The 23,298-nt window shown below is 45.3% G+C and overlaps 2 protein-coding genes across 6 annotated transcripts in view; one reads left to right on the plus strand and one right to left on the minus strand.

The window, feature by feature from the left end:
- The window catches only part of METTL9 (methyltransferase like 9), a 51,704-nt gene that overhangs the window by 2,279 nt on the left and 26,127 nt on the right, over nt 1-23,298 (minus strand). For all 4 annotated transcript variants that reach the window (XM_045589358.1, XM_036460183.2, XM_036460182.2 and 1 more), the window contains exons 3-4: nt 21,015-21,224; nt 17,696-17,880 (exon numbers count right to left, since the gene is read on the minus strand). In XM_045589358.1, coding sequence (XP_045445314.1) covers nt 17,696-17,880; nt 21,015-21,224 — 395 coding nt within the window. The remainder of the gene's footprint in view (nt 1-17,695; nt 17,881-21,014; nt 21,225-23,298) is intronic.
- On the plus strand, nt 177-8,381 carry IGSF6 (immunoglobulin superfamily member 6). 2 transcript variants are annotated; one of them, XM_045589359.1, is made up of 6 exons: nt 177-287; nt 3,528-3,887; nt 5,709-5,815; nt 6,658-6,705; nt 7,020-7,100; nt 8,159-8,381. In XM_045589359.1, exons 1-6 carry the CDS (start codon nt 221-223, stop codon nt 8,213-8,215), a joined length of 720 nt encoding a protein of 239 aa, XP_045445315.1. In that variant the 5' UTR covers nt 177-220; the 3' UTR covers nt 8,216-8,381. The 2 variants fall into 2 exon arrangements, with proteins under 2 accessions (XP_045445315.1, XP_036316079.1); XM_036460186.2 differs by having other exon boundaries at nt 7,023-7,100.

Genomic DNA, 23,298 nt, shown 5'->3' on the forward strand with positions numbered 1-23,298 from the left:
AAGCCGAGGCAGATGAATCATGTGAACACCTAGAAATGTGCTCTAGGCTCAAGTCTCAACCTCAAATGGCGAAACTGCATTACAAACTACATTTACACAATTTCAAAAAGTTCCTGATTATGGTTCCTTAATAAGAGTTCCTCTCTTCAGTTCTTCCTTTCTAAAAAGAGGAAAACACAGACAACACTCTCCAAACACACGCTGTCTGCCCCACACAGACATGGAGACTGTGCACGGGGCCAGGGCCCTCCTCGGCCTGGAAGTCGGTCTGATTCTGTGCTGTGTCGGTAAGCTGCTTTTTCTCCTCCACTTGACTTAAATCAATTGCTTTTTTCTTGCCTAATGCATTTATATTTTAAGCCCCTACAAAATAATTTTCAAATGTATAGCACGATGGAAATTGTCTAAAGTTTCCTTTTCCCCAGGAAAATAGGGGAGAAAAGGGCAGCTGAGGACGTTTCACGTTAGCAATGAAACATCCCCTCTGCTCTGGCTGCTGTGCACAGAGGACCTCATCAAAGGGGGAGGCCTGCAGTTCCGGGTGCCGGCCATCAGTGAGGAGCGCCCACCCCCCCAGAGGGACAGGGCGAGCCGAGCACACACCCTGATTGCCTCCCAAGGGCAGTGCTTCTGAAACGCCGCGTCTGGGAATGGGAGTGGCTGCGGGGAGGGGGAAGGACGGACTGCTTCAGCTCCTTTCCCGGAGTGACCGCCTGATCACAGACCCGAGTTTAAATTCTGCTGCTTCTGTTTTCATCCATGAAAGAAAGTGGTTCCCACTCACAATTCTAACAATCTCATCCTAGTTCTGATACATCTAATGATCTCAGTTTTGACCCACAAAGTTTGGGTCGTAGGGCACAGAAGGCAGCAAAAGCTCTTAAAATTAACTTTTTACCTGTTAAAAATAAATATAAAAATGTTAACAGTGGTTATTTTGGGTGAAAGACCTATATGGGTGATTTCTCACTTCTACTCTCAATATTCTATTAGGTGCACTTACGTTTGTAAGCTTGTCACTGGTGTGATTTTAAAGTAGAACCTGCTCTTTTAAAGATGCTCCCTGAAGGCGGGAGTGGGCAGGTGGGGCCGCCGTGCCAGCTGCTGCTTCCGCACGCTCAAAGCTGTCGCTAGAGGCTTTCTCAGTGTCAAATATTCGCTTTTAACTTATTTTCTAGTTTTGATTTTAAAAATAGTAAAATAACCTTTTTAAATTCCCTCCACCAAGGAGATAAACTTTCAACCTTTTCAGAGGAGCAGGCGGTGTGCCCACATTGTCCCAACTTCTCTTTTTGTGGAAATGTTGCCTAACTGGGCAGGAAGAAACAGAAGTTTCCTCACAGTCTGCTCTCACAACTCAGGAAACCCTACCGCTCATTTGTTCCCACTCAGACTCATTTTGCAGAACTGGAAATAGGCGGAGATTTAAAACTCCAGAATTGCAAAAATTTCTTTTATCCTGGGCGCTGGTGCTCCAGGAAAGTGCTGCAGGCCAGCTTCTCTTGCCCTGGCTGCTGCTCAGAGCTTAGAGTGCTGGCCTGTGCACAGAAGGGCCGCGGGGTCAAAGCCTGGTCAAGGGCATGTACCTGAGCTGCAGGTTTGATCCCTGGCCCTGTCAGGCATGTGTGGGAGGCAAACAACCGATGTCTCTCTCACACCGACGGTTCTCTGTCTCTTTTTCTCTCTTTCCTCCTTCCTCTTTTCCTCCTTTTCTCCCTTTCCCTCTTACTCCCCCCTTCCCCCCTTCCACTTTCTATAAAACTCAATGACAAAAATATCCTCAGGCTAGGATTTTTTAAAAATGTATTTTTATTGATTTCAGGGAGGAAAGAGAGAGAGAGAGAGAGAGAGAGAGAGAGAGAGAGAGAGATATCAATGATGAGAATCACTTATCAGCTGTCTCCTGCACACCGGGGATTGAGGCAGAAACCCGGGCCATGTACCCTTGACTGGAATCGAACTCAGGACCCTTCAGTCCACACAGGCTGATGTTCTATCCATTGAGCCAAACCAGCTAGGGTGGATTAGGATTTACAAACCAAAAAAAAAAAAAAAAAGAGCCAGCTTCTCTTTTAAGAATTCCATCCCATAGAGGACTTAGAACTGAGACACTTGGTTAATCTGTTACATTCCAACAGGCTCACGTCCAAGTCCAAGATAAAATGATCACTTGCCGAAAGTCAGTGTTCGCTAACGTCCAAGGTGACGTGTGGGCTGAGGCGTGCGCTGCTCGGAGCCTGTGCAGCCTGCCCGTGCCCCCATGCCCGGGTGGCCTGACTCTCCCACGGCTCACGTTTATGAGGTCACTTAAGCTCCCAGCTCATCTCAAGTTGAACAAATGCTAAACTAAAAACACAGCGAGAACAGCTCTGCCTCACCACCAGGCCTGTAAGAAAGTGAGGTGGACAAGGCCCATGCGGAGCTCAAGCACCAGACCAGCTGGTCTCTCTCCCATTTCTTTTGCTGACACAGACCTTTTAGAAACATGCAACCTGGCAGAAGTCAGACTAAAAACTGGCCAAAATAATTCCAATGTGTCTCAACCAATGCTACTCCAGGTCGAGCTCACCCGCCACGGGCTGTGACAGAATCTCCACTTATAAACACCTGGGTGGCTCCCAGCTTCACTCGCCGTTAAGGTCGACGTAGGGTCAACCTGCGTGACGGGAAGCAGCACAACACGGGGGACGGCATGGTCTGGGTGTCCGGTCCCAGCTGCTCACTCCGCTGGGACGCCTGCACGTGTCTCAATGGCGTGGGCACTGTGGAAGCAGGAGAGCAGCGATGTCTACCTTTCCTAACCATCCTTCTGCAGCAGTGGTCTCCCTAGCCCCACGGGGAGCAGGATGCCACCCCATTCTGCTAGCGAGGACGCCGGGCCACACACCACAGACCAGGCAGAGCCAGGACCCCACCCCAGGTCTGTGCCTGTCGCCCCAATGTTTCCATCCAAGCAGCGACCGCGGCTGGGGAAACCAGATTTGCTGGGCCAGGCAGGACTGGGCCGCTAGGCCTCCGCTCAGCAACGAGCCCGGGCAGCATTGCCCAGGTGTACTTCTTGCCTTGCACAATGTCGCCCACAGAGACAACCCAGCTCACAAAGGGGAACCGTGAAGGCCCATGAATTCCTAGCAATCCCACCCCACAAGGCAAACCCCAAATGCCCCCTGCTCACGGGCTCCGTCACGTGGCTCTGCCTGCCTGAGGGCTCTGATCATAGCACCGCACGGACACGGGTCCTGCAAGGCCGGGTGCGGAGGAGGAGGCAGGCTCTGCGGTCCCAGGGAAGCGTGTCAGTCAGTCCACAGAGCGTGATCCCGGGGACCCCGACCTTCTGATGGGGCAGGGCCGACCCCACGGGGACTTCTCTGGGGCTGTTCCCAAGTCACCAGGCAGACTGGGGAGTTGGGAAAGTGAGGGCACTGGTGTCACTGTTTGTCTTGTTTGTGCTGGGCCTAAGGTAAGAAAGTTGGGTTCCCTGGCCCACAAAGGCCAGCGAGAGCAAAGCAGCAGCTGTCTCCCTGCAGGTGCCGCGGGCGGCTGCACCATCTCCGTCTCGCAGCCCCCCGTCCTCGAAGCAGACGACACGCAAGGGGCTGTGACGGTGGCCTGCTCCTTCTCCATAGTGGACTGCCCCGCCGGGCCCCCCAGCAGCCTGTGGTTCCGCTTCGGGGCTCACCGGACGGAGACCCTCTGCGTGGACGGGTGCACAAGTGAGGCCGACAAGTTTACGATGAGGATGGCCCTGGCACAGAACCAGGTCTCCCTCACGGTCAACCGGCTGACACCCAATGACAGCGCCATCTACGTCTGTGGACTCGCCGCGCCCAGCTCTGAGGACCCGAGGGCCAAGCAGGCCGGAGCGGGCACCGTGCTGGTGGTGAGAGGTCAGTGGTCACGCTGTGCTCCAGCACACGCACGCTGCGCGGCCTTTTAACACGCTGCCCCCTACACGCCGAGCACCACAGCTCTGCGCCTCAGTCCCCTGCCAGGCAGGCCATGACCGAGCACAGGCCAGCGCACTGTGGTTGGAAAAGCCCTGGGAGCGCCTCTCCAGGCTCCACAGCCGGCGGTATGTCGGTGCCCGGCCTCTCCCCACGCCCCGATGTCACTGGTGAGGGCGACCTTCCTGGTGTGGCGGTGAGTGGAGGAGCGCCCATGCCTGCTAACCACGCCGTTCTCGGGAACTGGCCTGTGTCACACCATCGAGAACAAAGCACTGCAGGGGCACATTTATCTCACACAAGGGATCGATAAATTGGTCCCAGAAAAAACATGCATTTGGAGAATAAATACAAATTTAGGGAGAAGCCGGAGGGTGGACAGAAGAGGAAGGGACTAGCGTGACTCTGGCTCTTGAGATTTGTTAAACCCATGACAATTTCCTCACTCGGTGAGGATACTGACCCTAGCCAACGTTAAGAAATGAAAAGCTTCACCTGACTGGGAAAACAGAGAGAGGCAGCAACTCCCAGACTCGCTCTCTTCCCTCAAAATGCCTCCCGTGTGGTGGGCGCCGGCCGAGAGCATGAAACGCGGGCGTGCTGGAGCAGCATGGTACACATGCTCAGGACTGTGCAGGCCGCCCCGCTGCATCCTGCTAACCACTGCCACTTACCCTCACTCCGCTCTCACCTGTAAGGTACATTATAAATGAATTAATGTGCACAGAGCACTCCTATTGGTGCCTAGCTTATAGCAAGCCCTCTACCAATGGCAGCTTCAGACAAGAGCACAAACACATGACTCTGGAGATTTGTACAGCTCACTGCAGCCAAAGAAAAATGTAAGCTTGTGTGGAGAGAAAGTCTTGTTTGGAGCAGAAATGAAAGTATCGCTAATACGGGCATGGAAAATTCCTGCCTTTTCCGTACAGCTTCTAATTTAGCACTTGAAACATTTTTTTAAAAGTTTCCTACTAGAGTTAATTTGTTAGTTTCAGAAAAAAATATACATTGTATAAACTGAGTTCACAGGATAAGCATCTGCAGGTATGTAATTGAAAAGTACAGGATATTCGGATGATTATAAATCAAATTGTATTTTGCACTTCAAATAATCAAGTACTTGAAGACAGCGTGTTACCCCACCCCTACCGAGAGCCCGGCACACCTCCTCAAGGAGGGAGAATTCAGAATGTGAAACTGGACTCAGTAATTCTCCTTCCAGGACTTCATGAGCAAGAAGGGGCAGGGCACAGCAGCTGTCTTTTAAGTGTGTAACAAGCACTGAGGTCCACCACGCCAGATGGCACTAGTCAGCTAGCGTTCTGAACAGCTCGAGGCGGCAGCGCTGACAAGCACAGGGACACATCTCCACCCACAGTCAGAGGCCCAGACACTGCACCCATCGCCGCCAAGAGCACCTTCCATGCCCTTGAACTGTCTTGAAATATCTACCTAACTTTAAGCAAGGCTTTATATAAAAAGTGATTCTTACCCTTATGACAATTAATTGGATTTTAAAACTTCTTAGTTTTAAAAACAAGTAACATTTTCAGTATAATACATTTTTAAGAACTGATGAACAAGCTTTAATTATATCATATACTTGAATGTCTTTAAAATCAAGAGACCATAAATACATTCTTATGAATTGCCAGGCGGAGTGTGTGTTTCACCTCTAAAATGGAGCTTCAGTTGAGCCCTAACTGTGTATCAGGGTAGTAAGTTCCCGCTGACGGCTGTCTCTGCTCTGCAATTAACCAGGAGCGCGAGGCCCGGGCACGGCCCTGCGGGGGCTCCTGGCGGCTCTGCTGGCTCTGCTCTCTGTCTATGTGGTCGCGGTGCTCGGGATCTTCGTCATCCTCACCAGGGTAAGTCCAACTGCCTTGCTCTGGACCCCAAAGCCTTGCCTATCATCCAAGGAAAGGATGCCCCGCTGTCCACACGGAGCCTCGGAACAGCTCCCTGGTGACCGTCTCCCTGAGTGGCGGCAGGAAACACGCCTGCTGCGGAGTCGGAGAAGCAAGCACATTTTCATCCCAGCAATCGGCCCTGACTAGAGGACCCGGTGTTTTCTCTTTAAAACCTGTAATATTGGAATAAGGACCCTTCTTCAAAGCCATCTTATATGCTATCTTCCTGCTGCGGGGGGGTAGGGGGTGGTGGTTAAGAATGAACAAAAAGGGTCTGGCCAGCGTGGCTCAGCAGTTAGCGTTGGCCAATGAGCCAGGGGGCTGGGGCGCATGACTGGGCTCGATCCCCAGTGTGGGGTACGGGAGGCAGCCGGTCAGTGCTTCTCTCTCATCACTGATGTCTCTCTCTCTCCCTCTCCCTTCCTCTCTGAAATCTATAAAAATATTTTTTTTTTTTTAAATGAGCAAAAAAGAGTTAACAAAAAGATTAGGAGTTGTCTATAAAATATTTTTAAAAGCCTAAAGTTTTTGAGAAAGAGTATCTGTCTCCTGGCTGCTCAGATGCTGCTGTAAGTGGGGGTCTATGTGTGTGATATTAGGGTTGCTATAAACGCAACAATCAACACCAGTCTGAGTTATTTTATTAATATAATAAAAACATCTCAGAAACAGCATGAAAATGACTAACTCTTACTGTACAGCATTAAGTATTAAGTTAGCTCAATCTTATGGGAGGTGTCCGCCGCACTTGTTTTAAGTGCATAAAATATCTCTTAACATTTTCCTTTTCTTTTTGACAGTCAAAATCTAACACTCTAAGAAACAAAGAAAAAGAAGATTCACAAAAGGTACAGACCAATGTTTGTAAAGTATCTTTCACACTGTGGCTGGTTGTAACTATTTCAAATCAGAAACAGTTTAAGAGATACAGAGAGCATCGTGGTAACTAGCCATACCTACTGTCTCCTAATTGTTGAGAAACTCAATGATAATCTCAAATGATAAGCTGAGATTGAAACTTGATAGTTCTCAGCCATAAATTCTACTTAACATACTAAAAATATCAGAGTTAATGGTAGGAATAGGTATGCTGAGGTAGGGGGGACACAACATCCAGCACTTCGGGCCCTAAGACAGAGGCACTTTTTCTCATTTGCATTTACAGAAGAGTGCCAGGCGTATTTTCCAGGAAATTGCTCAAGAACTTTATAACAAGAGACATGTGAGAACAAGTCAACAACCCGTAAGTATAAAGTATGAGAAAGATGTCTGAGCTGCCAACACACCATCGATACGATGGTGTCCTGAGCCTCCGCACACGGAGTCCCTCACAGAGCCTGCCGGGGTGAACGCCGCCCGAAGGTGTCGGACACAGCGGGGACAGGCAGGCGCCGCAGTGCCGTGGACTCGGGAAGCACAGGGCTACTGGCACTGCTTTCAGAGCAGACGAGGGTGCTCGGAGTCAGCGCTCCTTCGTACAGTATGCAGGAGACACCACATCGGTGCTGCAACTCTGTGGATCGAGCTCTGTAGTAACATTATTTGTTGCCAGAGGGCAGACAGAAATTCACAGCTGTAAAGACACAGCTAATGAGAGTAAAAGCTGATGTGTCTTCAGTCTCGGGGCTGGGCGGCAGGAAGAATGCCGACCGCCTGGGCCAGCGCCTCTCCCAAGCCCTGTGTGAGCAGGAGTTCCCAACAAGACGCTGCTGCACAGCCAGCAGAGCCATACTCAGGTCCCATGGCGCATGGCCAGACGCTCAGATTTGAGTTAAAAATATACAAAATACTGAGCTTATGTACTACTAACGGTGTTTTCCTCTTAAACGGCAGCTAAAGGGCAAATGTAACAGGTTTCTGGAAGAGATGTTTTTTAAAAATCAACCTTTAAAAAAGACCATATTCTCTCTTCATGCAGAAGAGAATATGGTCCATGGCATCATTTCATCCTCCGGGTATCTGCAGACACACTAAGAAGTGGTGTCCCCGCAGAGGTGCCGCTCGCTCTGACTAACCCTAATGCCCACTCACTCTCAGTGAGGCTGGCACCTGCTCCAGCAAAGGGAACAAGTGGCCTGCAGGGAGGCCTGGGAATGGGAACGGCACCACGCTGCAGCCAGGGCTGTGGCAATGGCATCTGAACAGGAAGAGTAATGTTCAGTTCTTACAACTTCGCTAAATACCTGACCTTTAAAGTACTGGAAGGGCACTCAGGACCCAGAATGCAAGATGGCATATATGTTGTGTTCTGTGTACATCACTGGCTATGTAACCTTAAATATGGCTTACTGACTATTGCAGGAGAAAGACAACACTTATGAAAACAGGACAGCACTGGACAACTATGAACGACCATAGGAATCATCTAATCTTCAACTACGTCACTGAAAATTCAGAAGTTATGGTAGTTTTAATGGACATAGACCCACCAGGCTTTAAAACATAAACCAAGATGAATGGAAAAGACAACTGGGCACAAGGAAGGATGCTGGGTACAAGAAACTAAAACCACAGTAACTACCAACACTCAAACGCAACAACACTGCACACCCTTTCCTAACTCACTAAAAGAATTCCAAGCATTCTAACACTTTCCAGAAAGCTTGTTTTATACCATGCATCATTCAACGTGAGGTGTGTGATGGCAATTACCATGAAGAAGATCTGAAGTCCTACCATATGTCTCAGTCTTGAGTGAAGGAACAGCCTATGGGTTGTACAAGTGGTGGCCCAATGAGATTAAGCTGAAGGCGAAGGGAGGGAGGGATGGATTAAAATCTGAGCTGGAAAAAAATCATCTCACCAAGTACCTTGGAGCAAAACTCATCTCCTTTAGTACTGCTTTGGGCAATAGCATAGTGCACGTTCTCGGCCAGGTATGCAAAATGCTACCAACAAAGAGTGAGACTAGAATAGAATGCAGAGTAAGAACATGGTAGCTAAAATATAGAAAATCCAAAGCAGAAGGTTGAACAGAGAAAAACCTCAGAACTATTCATCCCAGACAACTCTGCATGTCTACATTGTGCCAAGAAAACGGGTTATGGATTGTTCTTTGAAGGCTACTTCAATGCAAAAAAATTATTTAAAGTGCCTGCAAGTGTATACTCATACTAAATATGAGTTACAGCCTATTGTTTTTACTTCATTAAAGTGTTTCTTTTAAAATGGCAATAAATAAGTGCACTCTTATTTTTAAAACTCAAGTAGAATTTAAATGTTTTAAGATCCCTTTAAAAACGTTTGGTATGATGAATGACTTAAATCCATAATCTTCAATCTTTCTAGTTACACAAGCCAGAAAAAGGAAAGAGGAAGGGAGCGTGTAAACACATTTTATTTGTGTGTATACATATGTTGTATATGTATGCTTTATTAAGTACAGTATATGTGTGAGCATGTATTGTGTATCTTAGACATTGAAATAGAAATTAAAAATTGGCATAAAAAGTAATATACAGTTGATTCTTAAACAACGCAGGGGTTAGGGACACCAACTTCCTCTCCCCCTGCGCAGTCAAAAATACACTTATAACTTTTGATTCCCCAAAACTTAACTACTAACAGCCTACTACTGACCAGAAGCCACCAATAACATAAACAGCCAACACATAAGCTAGATAAAATGTTATTAAGAGTGACTGCTATATGTATAATGTGCATTCTTTTTTAAAATATGTATTTTTACTGATTTCAGAGAGGAAGGGAGAGGGAGAGAGAGATAGAGATATCAATGATGAGAGATAATCATCGATCGACTGCCTCCTGCACGCCCCACACTGGGGGGTTGATTCCCGGGCAAAGTGCCCCGACCGGGAATCGAACTGTGACCTCCCAGTTCACAGGTCAATGCTCAACCACTGAGCCCCGTCGGCCAGGCTAAAGTGTATTCAGGTATTAATCCATCTAGCCAACAATACTTACTGAGCACTTAACAAGTGCAAGCTGAAGGCCTCTGCTCACTGCCCTGGGTCCTGCCGAGCACGCCGCCCTTCCCAGCCCCCATGCACGCTCTCATGCTGTTCCTTCTGCTGAGCCAAAAGCTTCACAGAAACCAAGCTCCCGTGTCACCTCCCACAAAAACCCACAGTACCTTGTCATATTTCCTATCAGACTACCTTGCACTATCATTTACATCTATCTGCCTTCGGTACTATTCTGTGAGTATTTTAAGGCGAGAACCATGTTTTCATTATATCTTTGTATTTCCACAATGCCTGGAATGCAGTAGGCTCTCAGATGTCATTATATGAATGCAACTGAACAATGCTTCTATAGAAAAATACTTTTTCTGCACTTCAGTGAGCTATGATGCACATTCACTGCTTAGCCATCCCTCCATAAAGATTGCTACTATCTGAGCACCCAGAATAGGCACTGGAAAGGGTTATGCGACAGCTTTCTGTTAGATTAAGTTTCCCATGACAATGAAAACAATAATACTGAAAGAACTAAAGAGGGAAACAGAGTGTGGTTTTAGTGTCTACACACCCTACAAGGGCACTTAAACCGCATAGGGAAAAGATGGTGGTGGGCTTTCAGAATGAGCCCACTCCCCCTGCTGTGTAAGGGGAGAACTGCACCTCCGGCCAATAGGAATGCACTTGAGTTTCTGTGGAGCAAGTCGCATAAGCCCATGCCAAATGCAACTCTGAGCTGAAATCAGAAAGCAGAATAAAGACATCAGATTATGATCATCATTGTTAAAGGCACTCGACAGGCAGATCTAAAGGACGTTGACAAATATTTCAGATTGAAAAACTGTGAACAAATATGATCAATAAAGCCACAAATAAAAACCAAGTAACTATGGGATGGGATAGCATAAATCTGGCATGGCAAATGCCAGCGCTAAAACAGACACCATTGAGCACTGCCCTCCTCATCAGATTATTTAATCCTCACAACATACCTCCAGGTAAGTATTAGCCCATTTTACAGACAAAACCCTAAGCTTAATGAGAGGCCTGGTAGTAAGGGCTACCTACACTTCTAACACAGGCTGGCCCTCAAAGCCCAAGCTCTTCCCAGGAAACAGTCTGCCAGTCTTGCTTGTTCTATGTAGACAGATGGGAGCTCTTAGGCTAAATGAGCCTAATTTAACTAGAACAATTAGCATGGAAAAAAGTGGGAAAGCTGCCAAAGGCTACTTTTCAAAAAGCACAGGCCTCGCTGCTGTCAACGGAGAAAACTACTGAGCTTCACTGGATAACCACGTGCCATTTAAACTGTCCGAGAGCAAAAAAACCTTCCAAATGAGTTTTTACAAAGCCAGCAGAACACTGATACCAAAACAGGACAAAGAAAACACCCATCAAATAAACACAGACCAAACATCATTCACCAGCGTTAACACTCATATTTTACTTAGAATTTTCAAAAAAGGCAAACATCAACCTCAAGGCCAAAGACGGTATCATATTTAAAGTGGAAACATTTCATTAAACTCAAAATGAAGACAAAAATGTCCACTGTTTTTTATTAACATTTTCTGGAATTAACTACTAATTCACTTGGACCAAAATCAAAAAGTCTGAAAATGAAAAATAGCAAAATTATTTGCAGATGCTGTAACTGTGTATCAACAAAACACAAGAGAATCCATTTTAAAAAATTGTTGGGAACACTAAGAGAATTCAGTAAGATAAAGATAAAAGTATCAATTCCCTACTATACATGGTATTATTCCTTCTATAACAGAATGGAAGAGCCTCTTGCCAACAGGAACAAACCTGGAGGACTGGTGCTCAGTGAATGGGTAGATGCTGTATGATCTCACCATGTGTGGGAACTAAATGAGCCAAATTCCTAGACCAGAGGGGACCCCCCTCCCATACACAAATTTTGTGCACCAGGCCTCTAGTCTATAAAAGCCAAGCAACTGGAATGACCGGTCACTATGAAGTGCACTGCAGCCAGCCAACTTCCCGCAGCTCCTCCCCCCCAGCTGGCCCAGCCCGATTGGCCCCCCACACCCAGATCGAGGGCAAGGATGGCTGACCAACTTCCTGCAGCCCCTCCCCCCGGCTGGCCCTGACCCCAATCGGCCCCCCCACCCTGATCGGGGATGGGGACGGCAGCCAACCTCCCACAGCCACTCCTCAGGCCGGCTAGTCTATTTATATAAAAGCCCAGCAACCTGAATGGCGGAACAACCAGAACGACTGGTGGTTACGACGCACACTATAGCAGCCAACCAGCCTGATCCAAGCTCTGGTTGGCGCCCACCTTTCCCCCGCAATAAACCCCCAACACCCCTATCAGGGCAGGGCTGGCTGGCCACCCACCCCCCTGGGGGTGGGTCTGGGCCCCCATCTGGGCAGGCTGGCCAAACCCCACCCATGCACGAATTCATGCGCTGGGCCTCTACTAGTTAATAATAATGTATAATATACTATATGAGACATGCTAAGGTCCTAAGTGTTCATATTCACACATACGAAATGTAACTATATGAGGAGGTGGATAATCACTTACATAATATACATATATTAAATCATCACATTGTGTACCTTATATACAATTTTTTAAACTTTATTTTTATTGTTGACACAAATGTCCTCATTTCCCTCCATTTTTGCCCACCTCCACACAGGCCTCACCCACCCGTCCTCTGGCCATCACCACACACTGTTGTCTGTGAAATATGTACAATTTTTATTTGTCAACTATACCTCAATAAAATTGGGGAAAGTTTAAAAATAAAAACTATGATAGAAAAAAAATTCCTACTTAAAATACCACACACACACACACACACACACACACACACACGATTAGAAAATTTTATATTACTACAGAACATAAAGAACTGACCAGCCCTGGCTGAAACCGGTTTGGCTCAGTGGTAGAGCGTCGGTCTGCGGACTGAAGGGTCCCAGGTTCGATTCTGGTCAAGGGCATGTACATTGGTTGCGGGCATATCCCCAGTAGGGGGTGTGCAAGAGGCAGCTGGTCGATGTTTCTCCCTCATCGACATTTCTAGCTCTCTATCCCTCTCTCCTCCTCTCGGTAAAAAAAAAATCAATAAAATACATATATATATATATATATATATATATATATATATACACACACACACACACACACACACACACACACACACACATATATATATGTAAATAAAAGAATTGACCAGCCCTGGACGGTTTGGCTCAGCAGACCACAGGGTCCTGGGTTCAATTCCAGTCAAGGGCACATAATGTGGTTGCAGGCTCCTCCCCAGCCCCAGCCCTGGTCAAGGCTCATGCAGGAGGCAACTAATCAATGTTTCTCTCACATCAATGTTTCTCTCTATTTTTCCCTCTCTCTTCTACTCTCCCTAAAAATCAATGGAAAAATATCCTCGGATGAAGATTAACAAAAACAACAAAAAACTGACCAAATTGAAAGGCACATCCTATTATTAGCCAGGAAGGTTCAATACTCCCTAAATTAAGATATAAATTTAATGTAGGAGAACTAGATAAGCTACTGTTAAAATTGGTCTGTTAAATAAATAAGCCAAGAAAAATCTGACTGAGGGCGACTAATGCTGTGATATTAAAATGCATGAAAAGCTACAGTAATTAAAATCGTTTGGTACAGACATACAAGACACATCTTAACCCACAGAACCAAACGCACAGGACTTCAGTCAATGATAAAGGTGGCATTTCAAAGCATTGTTGAAAAGATGATGACTCAATCAATGGTGTCAGGGTCAAGGGCTAGCAGTTCCACACCTGGAACAAATCCTACACAACTTTAACCCTGACTTTCTTCTGGTCTTTGTCACCCCCTCAGGGAGGCCCCTCCCTCGTCACCCTCTTCAAGATCACAGCACCTAACCACAACCCCCAATTTCTGAATCCCCCTTCCTGCTTTTTGTTTATTTCCCCCATAATACTTATTTCCAACCATGTACTATTATGACTGTCTGTCTTTCTGACTAGAGTGTAAGCCCTGTGAGGGCAAGGATATTCCTATGATTTTTGCTCATGCATCCCCAGCATGTAAGGCACTCAGCATGTACTTCTTAAATGCAGGAAGCTATTCTGTGGCACAGAGCATTTGGCAGCCAGCTCCCATCCACCTTCGCTGTGAGCACATGTTTGCATCTGGACCCAGATCCAGACCGAGACCTCTTGCCAGTTTCTGGTTGGACTGGGGCATGTGTCTCCATCTTTGTCAATGGAACCAGAGTGCTGGGGAGATTTATGGGTGAAGAAGTTTCCCTCACTGCTAAAAAACAAACAAACAAACAAAAACAAACAAACAAAAACATATGGGGGGAGAGCACCCCTTTCCTTTTCAAGGTGTTGTCATGCCCACACGATGCTTGGCACCACAGCAGCCATCTGTGACTATGAGGGGAATGTCAACATGGAAGATAAAGCAAGCAAGCTCTGTGCTTTACCAGAGCGGGTGTATCACTGAGTTAACCAGCTCTGGGCTCACATTTCTAAAATAAACAGAATTTTTTAAAACCTCTTGTGCCTGGCTTGTATGGCTCGGTGACTGAGTGTCAACCTATGAACCAGGAGTCATGGTTCAATTCCTGGTCAGGGTACATGCCCAGGTTTCAGGCTCGATCCCCCATGACAGCTGATCAATGATTCTCTTTCATCATTGATGTTTCTGTGTCTCTCTCTCCCTCTCCCTTTCTCTCTGAAATGAATAAAGATATAGATTTGTAAAAGCTATTTGCAGTGGCTCCTCCTGCTTCTGGAAGCAGAAAGCAGACTGGGGTCACTACCATTCACAGCCCCTGGGGTCTGCAGGGGCTTCCCGATGCTATCAACCCCCAGAAGGTGCGGGGAAACGTTTAGCAGCCTGCTCTGAGGGGAGGGACCTGCAATAATGGCCATGAACCAGGCACCAAGTTCCTGCCAATACAATCCGCTCCCATGAGTCAGTGAAACCAGCTCCAGCACCCACTGCTTGCATCCTCACATGATGCAAACACACATATGCTGGTAAGGAGTAAATTCCTAGATATATTTAAATGGCAACAAAAGCATTTATGATGAGCTTTACTTATGTAATTCACGTTTTCATGTACACACATATATATATATATGCATAGACTATCTTTGGGAAAATATTCAAGAAACTTGAACAAGATTGTGGAACTGGAAGAAATGAGAAACTATTTATTATATAGTTTTGGTAAGTGACTTGAAATCTTTATTATGAATCATTTTTATGGAAATTACAACTTTTTTAATCCTCTTCTGAGGATATATTTCTATTGATTTTAGACAGAGGCAGGAGGAGAGAGAAGACACACTGATGTAAGAGAGAAACATTGATTGGTTGTCTCCCATCTGAATGCTGAACGCGGGATTGAACCCAAAACCTAGGCATGTGCTCTGATGAGGAATTAAACCCACAACCCTTTAGTGCACAGGACAATGCTCCAAACGAGCCAGGCAGCCAGGGCTGAAAATTACAATTTTAAAAAAATTATACATGTCACTAAATTTTCATTTTTGCAATATTCTCCTTTCCTTGATTACATACTTTACTTTTTTATGCTTAAAACAAGTTTCAGTAGATTTAATAGCCCCTATCCAAAAACTGTATCACTAAACCAAATAAACTAAAATTAGAAAGACACAATTTTCCATTTCCCCCCCAATTAAGCTAAATAACAAAATCACTGTGGTTCAATTTCAAGTCAAATAAAAATTACACACAAGGAATAATTTAATATTCAATGGCTTTTTGCTAAAAGATAAATTGAGCCCGGTATGCAAAGCAGCCCAGTATCCATGACCTCACAGAGCAAGGTCATGTTGCACCTCCCAGTCCTCAGTGCCACTTGGAGGGCATCAGGATCTAGTACTCAGTGGCCCAGAGAAAGGAAGCCATGACAGAGTGCGAGGAGGGGTCTGCAAACTGACAGCGCCTCCAGCACCCACAGCACCCACAGCACCCACGCTTCTCACAGCAGGTGCTGTGTGTCACGCAGAAGCCTGGCATTCAACAACATCCCTTGTAACCACCATCAAGGAACCTGTGTTACTCCTAACTGGAAACCGCCCTCTTGTCCAATGTGACTTCCTCTCAATATTTGGTGTAGGAAGCACAAGGAAATAAAAGTCATGGTCAAACTGGTATTTCTCCCCGTGTGCTTCCGCCTCCCCTATGCCAGGAAGTTGCACTCAAGTTTCTGTCGAGTGGTTGCCCAACAGGACCCAGCAAGCCAGGCTTACGCCTGATGAGCGTGACTGCCGCAGAGGCGGGCCGAGGCTCGGTCACAGGTGTGGCAGTCACCCCGAGGACGCTCACTGTACTGCACACGTGTATGATACAGGGGCACTAACGCCTAAAGCAGCTTTTTCTTTACCATGACAGACGGTTCAACAACAGGGATGTAAAAATAGACATGGGGGAGGAAACATATGTCTATTTTTCTTTCCCACCCTCCATTTTTCTATCATCAACACAAATCTAAAACCATTTGGTAAATGTTAAGACACGTATTAAATATAAAGAGTCAAACCTGAGGCGGGAAATAAAAACAAGAAGAAATGAAGGAGCTAGTGAGCGGCAAAAAAGACCCACAGATCTTCACAGACATCCACTCATCACAATGCTTACAAAACAATGGGTTTCTTTAAAATGTCTGCAAGCTCTTAAAAGTTTTGAATCCAGGCTGAGCTAGGCAGTAAAAAAATAAATAAATACCTAAAGATTTAAAAATATTAACATGTATTACTTATACAATAAACTAGAGGCCCAGTGCACAAATTCATGCACAGGTGGGGTCACTCAGCCTGGCCAGAGATCAGAGTCGGACAGCCAAGGGGAGGGACCATGGGAAGTTGGTCAGCCACAAGAGGTTGGCTGTGGGAGCGCACTGATCACCAGGGGGCAGCTCCTGCTTAAGCATCTTCCCCCTTGTGGTCAGTGTGTGTCATAGCGACCTGTCAACCAGTCGTTTGGTCAACCAATCATTTGGTCAACTAGTCATAATGGTTGTTTAGGCTTTTATATAGAGAGATAATTTTATATTGCTGTACATTAACTTACAAAAATGCAAGAGAGTCTTAAAGTCATATAACTTTCAACATGACCTGAAACACAAACCACACTAGCTGAAACTGAGTCAGTGTGAACTGCTGCCACTAGCCATGGTGCATCTGAACGAACAGAACCAAACCATTTCTTCTCATCTACTCTCCCTTCAGTAGTGCTGAAGACTAGACCAACAATGGAAAAACCAAACGTTACACAAAGAAATGATACAAGCTGGAACACAAAAGGAAAAAAGAGGTGACAGCAATTATCATTTTTAGAGTCTGGGACAAGAAATTTAATACAAAACAGCTGCAACATTCTGCAAGTGTATATGGGAAGATTTAAAGGCATCGTTTATAGCTTGGCTCAGCTTGTAAGCTAACATATGGTGCAAGCTCCATTTAACAGCAGAAAATGTGGGCCCACAGTAGGCTTCCCATCTGGAGTGGGCAGACCTGACTGAGCACAAATTATTACCACTGCAAAGGGACTAGAGTTCTATGACAGCCACATCAATCCCTGGCTGTTCAATTCCCAGTCAAGGGCATGTACTTGGGTTTCAGGTTTGACCCTTGGCCCCAACTGGGCCACATATAGGAGGCAACAGATCAATGTATCTCTCTCCCATAGATATTTCTCTCCTTGCCTTCCACTCTCTCTAAAAATCAATAGAAAAATATTCTCGGATGAGGATTCACAACAAAACAAAACAAAACAATCCATGCCGAGATGAACATTCATCAAGGAAGTATTTTTCAGGCCATTCCAAGAAACAGAATCACAAACACCAATAAGCACCTATGCTGGGGAGAACGGCCTGACCACACTCACCGTTTTCCACATAGGGATGGAAGGGCAAGACCAGGGCAAGGATGACCCTGCCTCTAGTTGGCTCCAAGACACTTCTGATATCTTTTAACAAAGTCAGGGGCTGATCACAGCGGTCCAGCAAATTCAAGCAGCTGATGACATCATACTGGAACCCTGTATTCTGCCATTCATTTATACCGAGCACTCTGGAAAAATCAGAAAGAACTGGATTGATACAAAACTCCCTTAAAGACACCTTTAAAAATAACTGAGATGCCAGTAAAGGCTCTAACTTTGTCTTCTAATTCAAAGTGAATTCAAAATCTTCAGTTATAAGCTATATTTGTAGAAATAAGAGAGTCAGGGCAAGAGAAAAATAGCTACCATATTTTCTTAAATTTAGCATTTCACCTATTTCCAAATCTCAAAACATATAAAATTTTCTTTTCAAGAGCTAATCATTACTTAATAATTATGACAATATGATAAAAATGATTATAAAACTAAAGCATCAAATCCTTGAACATCAGTTAATAAAGAGTCCTACTTTCTACATAAACTGGAATTTAATCATAAAATACATATTTATGGTTTCTATTCCTAGTGTCCCTATTTAAACAAATGTTTTTTATTGTTGACAGTATTACAGATGTCTCCCATTCCCCTCTTTATCCCTTCGTCCCAGTTACTACCCCCACCCAGGTCTTCACCCTCTCCTAATTTTAAGAAAAGCTGGGGGTGGTACAGATAATTCCCATTTTCAACCTATGACCTGTTGAGCATATCTGTTTCCAGAAGAGAGATACTACTTCACACTTTAAGATTCTCACGTCTAAATACCTTTATGGGAGAGAAAGCACAGGACACCCCATTAACGCCGTGAGCTCATGCAGAGCACAGTCTACACACCACCACAGCCCTCAATCTCTCCCTCTCTCCCGCCCTCTTTTTCTCAAAGAACACTCCGAGTGCTTTACAAAATTTTACCCATAGAAAGGGGGAGATTTAATATCAGGTCTTTTTCAGCCACACATCACGGCATTTTATATCTTCTTTACTCCTCCTGCTTGGTTACAGCAATCAGAATGTGGTAGGCGATACCTGTTACAATGGACAGGAAAAGGATCCCCAGCCCTGGCCAGGTGGCTCAAAAGCTGCAGGTTCAACTCCCGGTCAGAACACATACATAGGTCCAATCCCCTGTTGGAGCATGTGTGGGAGGCAACCAATGTTTTTCTCTCAATCTTTCTCTAAAGATCAATGAACATGGCTACAGGGAGGATTTTAAAAAAAAGGAATCTGATAAAAAGTCTTTCATGATATAGCAGAGATAACCTAGAAAATTCTAAACATATCTTGAGGGCTGCTTGGGGAAAACTCACTTTGCTTCCCACACTTACTTTCAAAACACAGATTTTTTAAAAGTGGGCGGAGAGTCAGATTAGGAATTTCAGCATGACTTAAGCTACTGTTACAACAAAGGTCAGACATTTGAAATGTTAATTTCTAAATGAAGGAATATGGTTTCATTATCACCACACAGACCTAGGAGGATTTATCAATGACAGATAGCTGGAGCTAAGGGAGGTCTTATGAATCAGTCCTATGACACCCCTAACAGCTTTTTAAACTCAGAGGATGACAAGGACTTAGATGCTGGAGCTGGGAGGAAGGTCAATCTCCTTGACCTCTAACTCAACTTCTAAGGCCCAGTTGTGCCGGATCGGATCGTATACACACGTGCTCCCTTCTTCCATGAAAAATCCCATTGGATATCCGTTTGCAGTAACGTTCCCTTCCACCCCTTTCTTACAGGGCCTCCTCCTCCCTAGGCTGAACATCTCTGTGTTTGCCAATACTCTCAGAGCTGCTTTGTCCTGCTCCGGGAGCTCCGCGGACACACTGTATAAGCAGAAACTTAGGTGGGTAGGAAAGAGAGTATATAATTCTTTCTCCTTTCTCAGGCGAAGCCCAGCTTCCTTTAGGTCTTCCCCACTTCCCACCTCCTCATTCTATACTCAGCCCCCTTTGCTCCCATTCAACGGAAGCCATACTGAGCAAAGAGCCTTCTTCCAAAGTCTCCCAAGCCAACGGATGGTCTTAAAACCAAGATTTGACACTTCATGTTCATTAGGATGGCTATTATAAGAAAAGAAGGGAGGGAAGGAGGGAAGAGAGAGAGGGGGAAGAGAAAAGAAGGTAGGGAAGAGAAAGGGAGGGAGGGAAAGGGAAAAAATAAGTATTGGCGAAGATGTAGAGAAACTGAAACTCTTGTACACTGCTGCAAATTGGTGTAGCAGCTATGGGAAAAAATTCCTTAGAAAGTTAAACAGCGATCAGTGTGGCTCAGGAGCTCACGGTTCGATTCCAGTCTGGGCACATGCCAGGGTGGCAGGCTCCATCCCAGGTTGGCTGGAGCGCATGCAGGAGGCAACCAATCAATGTTTCTCTCTTACATGGATGTTTCTCTCTCTCCCTCTTCCTCTCCCTTCCTCTCTATAAGAATCAGTACAAACATGTCTTTCTCAAAAAAGTTAAACATAGAACTACCACATGACCCAACAATTCCACTGGGTATATACTCAAAAGAAGTGAAAGCAGGGACTCTAACAGGTATGGGTACACCCAGGTTCACAGCAGCACTATCACAACAGCCGAAAGGTGGGGACAGCCCAAGTGTCCACTGACAGATGAAGGGGTGCAAAAGGAGAGGTTTCTGACACCTGCTACACATGGATGAACTCTGAAGGTACTATTGTAAGTGAAATAAGCCAGTCACAAAGAACAAATACGGTAAGATTCCTTTTATTTGAGGTACCTAGAGTAGTCAAATTTGTAGAGACAGAAAGTAGAATAGTGGCTGCCAAGAGCTGGGGAGAAGGAGTGGGAGTTAAGTGTTTAATGGGTACGAAGCCGCTTGGGAAAATGAAGAAGTTCTGGATGGTTACACAACAACGTGAATGTGAATGTGCTTAACCCCACCGAACCACACACTCAGGAATGAATAGGACAGTAAATTCTATATTATAGATTATTACAATGGATTTTTTTTTTCATTAAACTATTTCAGAATGCCAGATTCTAACCAGGCAACGAGCCCCTACATCTGATCTCTTTCCAAGCTGGCTCCCACCTGCTCTCTTCCTCCCAATAGTCCCAACTCTGCCAAGGAAAGCGGACTTCTCTCTCAAGTCCACTTCACTGTAATGTGGAAAGTTGTTCTTTTTAGTTCCTAATCATGGAAAATTGTTTCTGATGCATATCATTAAATAATATGCTCTCAAGAAGCAAGACACCTACAATCAAGAAAAACAGCCCAAATCATGACTAACAGTTATACCTGTATTTCTTCTTCTGAAGCTGCCATATCATCGTTTCAGACAGCTCAGTGGCATAAATTTCTTCAAAATGCGGGCTCATGATTTTTGTGACTTCTCCATCTCCAGCACCTAAGTCGAGAAGTCTATGGGTTTTCCAGTCTGGGTTAATTCTAAGCAGTCTCTGAAACTGATCTGGGGAAAACACAAACATTGAACCTCTTCCGAGCAACCTGGAAAAAAAGGACAACATGGAAGAGTCAGCACAAGGGAAGCACAGCCCATACACACACACACACACACAGAGTGGCATGGGACTCAGCACCAACAGTTCTTTGAACTTACAAAATGTTTAGTTTGTATGATTATATGATTAAAATATATATGATATTTTATATGATTTATATCATGGTTAAAAAGCAATGTTTGTAAAATAAGGAAATAACTCCAGGTAGCATCATTTGTCTTTGAGGTGAGGAATAAAAGATGAAAGGGAGGCCCTGGCTGGTGTTGCTCAGTAGATAGAGCATCGGCCTGCAGACTGAAAGATCCTGTGTTCGATTCTGATCAAGGGCACATGCCTGGGTTGCAGGCTCAATCCCCAGTAGGGGGCATGCAGGAGGCAGCTAATCAATGATTCTCTCTCATTATTGATGTTTCTATCTCTTTCCTCGCTTCCTCTCCAAAATCAATAAAATATCTTTTTTTTTTTTAAAGATGGAAAGGGAAAAGTATGAGAAGGGAAGAGAAAAATGACCAAGAAAAGATGAATGTGAAAAATTTATTTCAAAATAGGAAGGAGTAACAGAAAACATGTTTATTAGGTTAAAAAGATGGCAGGCCAACAGAAACAGGCCACAGCACTAGCCAACAATACAAAGCAGAAACACCAAATATGAAAAAGAAGCCTTTATGAAACTATACAAATAGTAAGAAAAAATAGTTGTAGTATGATTTATTTTTAAGACAAAAGAAAAAAATAGTGGTCCTTGTAATATCAATTAATTTGCATCTAAAAAGTAGGTTCATACTTGTGTCAATTTATATACAATTGATGGGACCTATTATTTCTAAGGATACTAAAAAAAACTTTCAAAATCATAGCAATGCCTTTGGAAAACAGACTGGGGCGCTAAGGGGCAACAGAGCCCTGGAAAGAAGGCACAGCTTACGCCAAGCCTCCTGGAAGCCTCGTGGAAATCACACACTCCAATCAGAACTGGTTTTCTGGCTCTCAAATCATGGCTGGTCTAGACCAGGGACCTCACACTTTTCTACATGAAGTGGAACCCACAGAATGTGTACAGTGATCCGGGTGCCCCCAGGGCCTTTCTGTCCGCTCAGCAGCTCGGGAGCCATCTGCCCTTGGCCCGGCTTTTGCTCACATAGCTTCAGTCCAGTCTGCCCTCCCTCTGCCAGAACACAAAGTGAGTGTTTGCACACAGAATTTTGTGTGTACTAGGTCCTTTAAGAGGGTGCCTGCATTTCTAACCACCTTTCCCTGGCAATAGCAACCCTGTTACTTTTCACAGCCAGATGTTATGTGGGCAACTTTCTCAGTTCTGGAGCTCTCTGCTGGGGATCCCAGCTTGGGGATCAGATCCCAAAGCTCTCAGTGGCAAACCCCCACCGCTGAGGCACCTTTCCAAACTTCAGTGCTGTCTGTGGCAGCCTGTCCAGCCCTTTGTGCCTCCGCCCTTCCTACTAGTCTCTATGTGGTCTCCACATGCCTGCCTTGGTTATCAGGGTTACCAGCTAGTCTTAAGTTGATTATTCAGGATGTTTTCTTTCTTATTTCAGTTGTAATTCCAGTTTGGACCTGGGAACATCCACTTACTCTACCGCCATTTTTCTACACTTAATTTTATCTAAGACAAGTTGTTTTTAATTGTCAATTGTTCATATGTTCTAGTGGGAAAACAGGCTGCAGAGAGCAAGCCTGAGAAAAAGAACTGGACTTACGGAAATAGCTACACAGAGTCTCACTCGGGAACCTGTCAGAGCAAGGAGGGTGCTGAGGTAGCGGCAGCAGGACTGGGGCTGCATGTGGCCAGTGTTAGTGCTGGCTAGCAAAGGACCAACAGTCAAGTGCATAATAGTTCTTTGGCTTAAATGTTTCCAGTTATAAAACAACACACTTCCTTGGCCAGGGATGCAGCAAATCTTAACAAATAATCATAAAATTCTAGAGCTAGAGGTCATCTGAGGTCAGAGCTCAGGAGGTCATCTCACTGCTCTTCATCTAAAAAAAGGCACCAGAGAGAGAGGCATGGCCCTACTTCCAAAGATCATCACCAACTGAGGCTC

Source organism: Pipistrellus kuhlii, unplaced genomic scaffold (assembly GCF_014108245.1).
Source record: "Pipistrellus kuhlii isolate mPipKuh1 unplaced genomic scaffold, mPipKuh1.p scaffold_m20_p_31, whole genome shotgun sequence".
In the NCBI taxonomy this organism is placed as follows: domain Eukaryota; kingdom Metazoa; phylum Chordata; class Mammalia; order Chiroptera; family Vespertilionidae; genus Pipistrellus; species Pipistrellus kuhlii.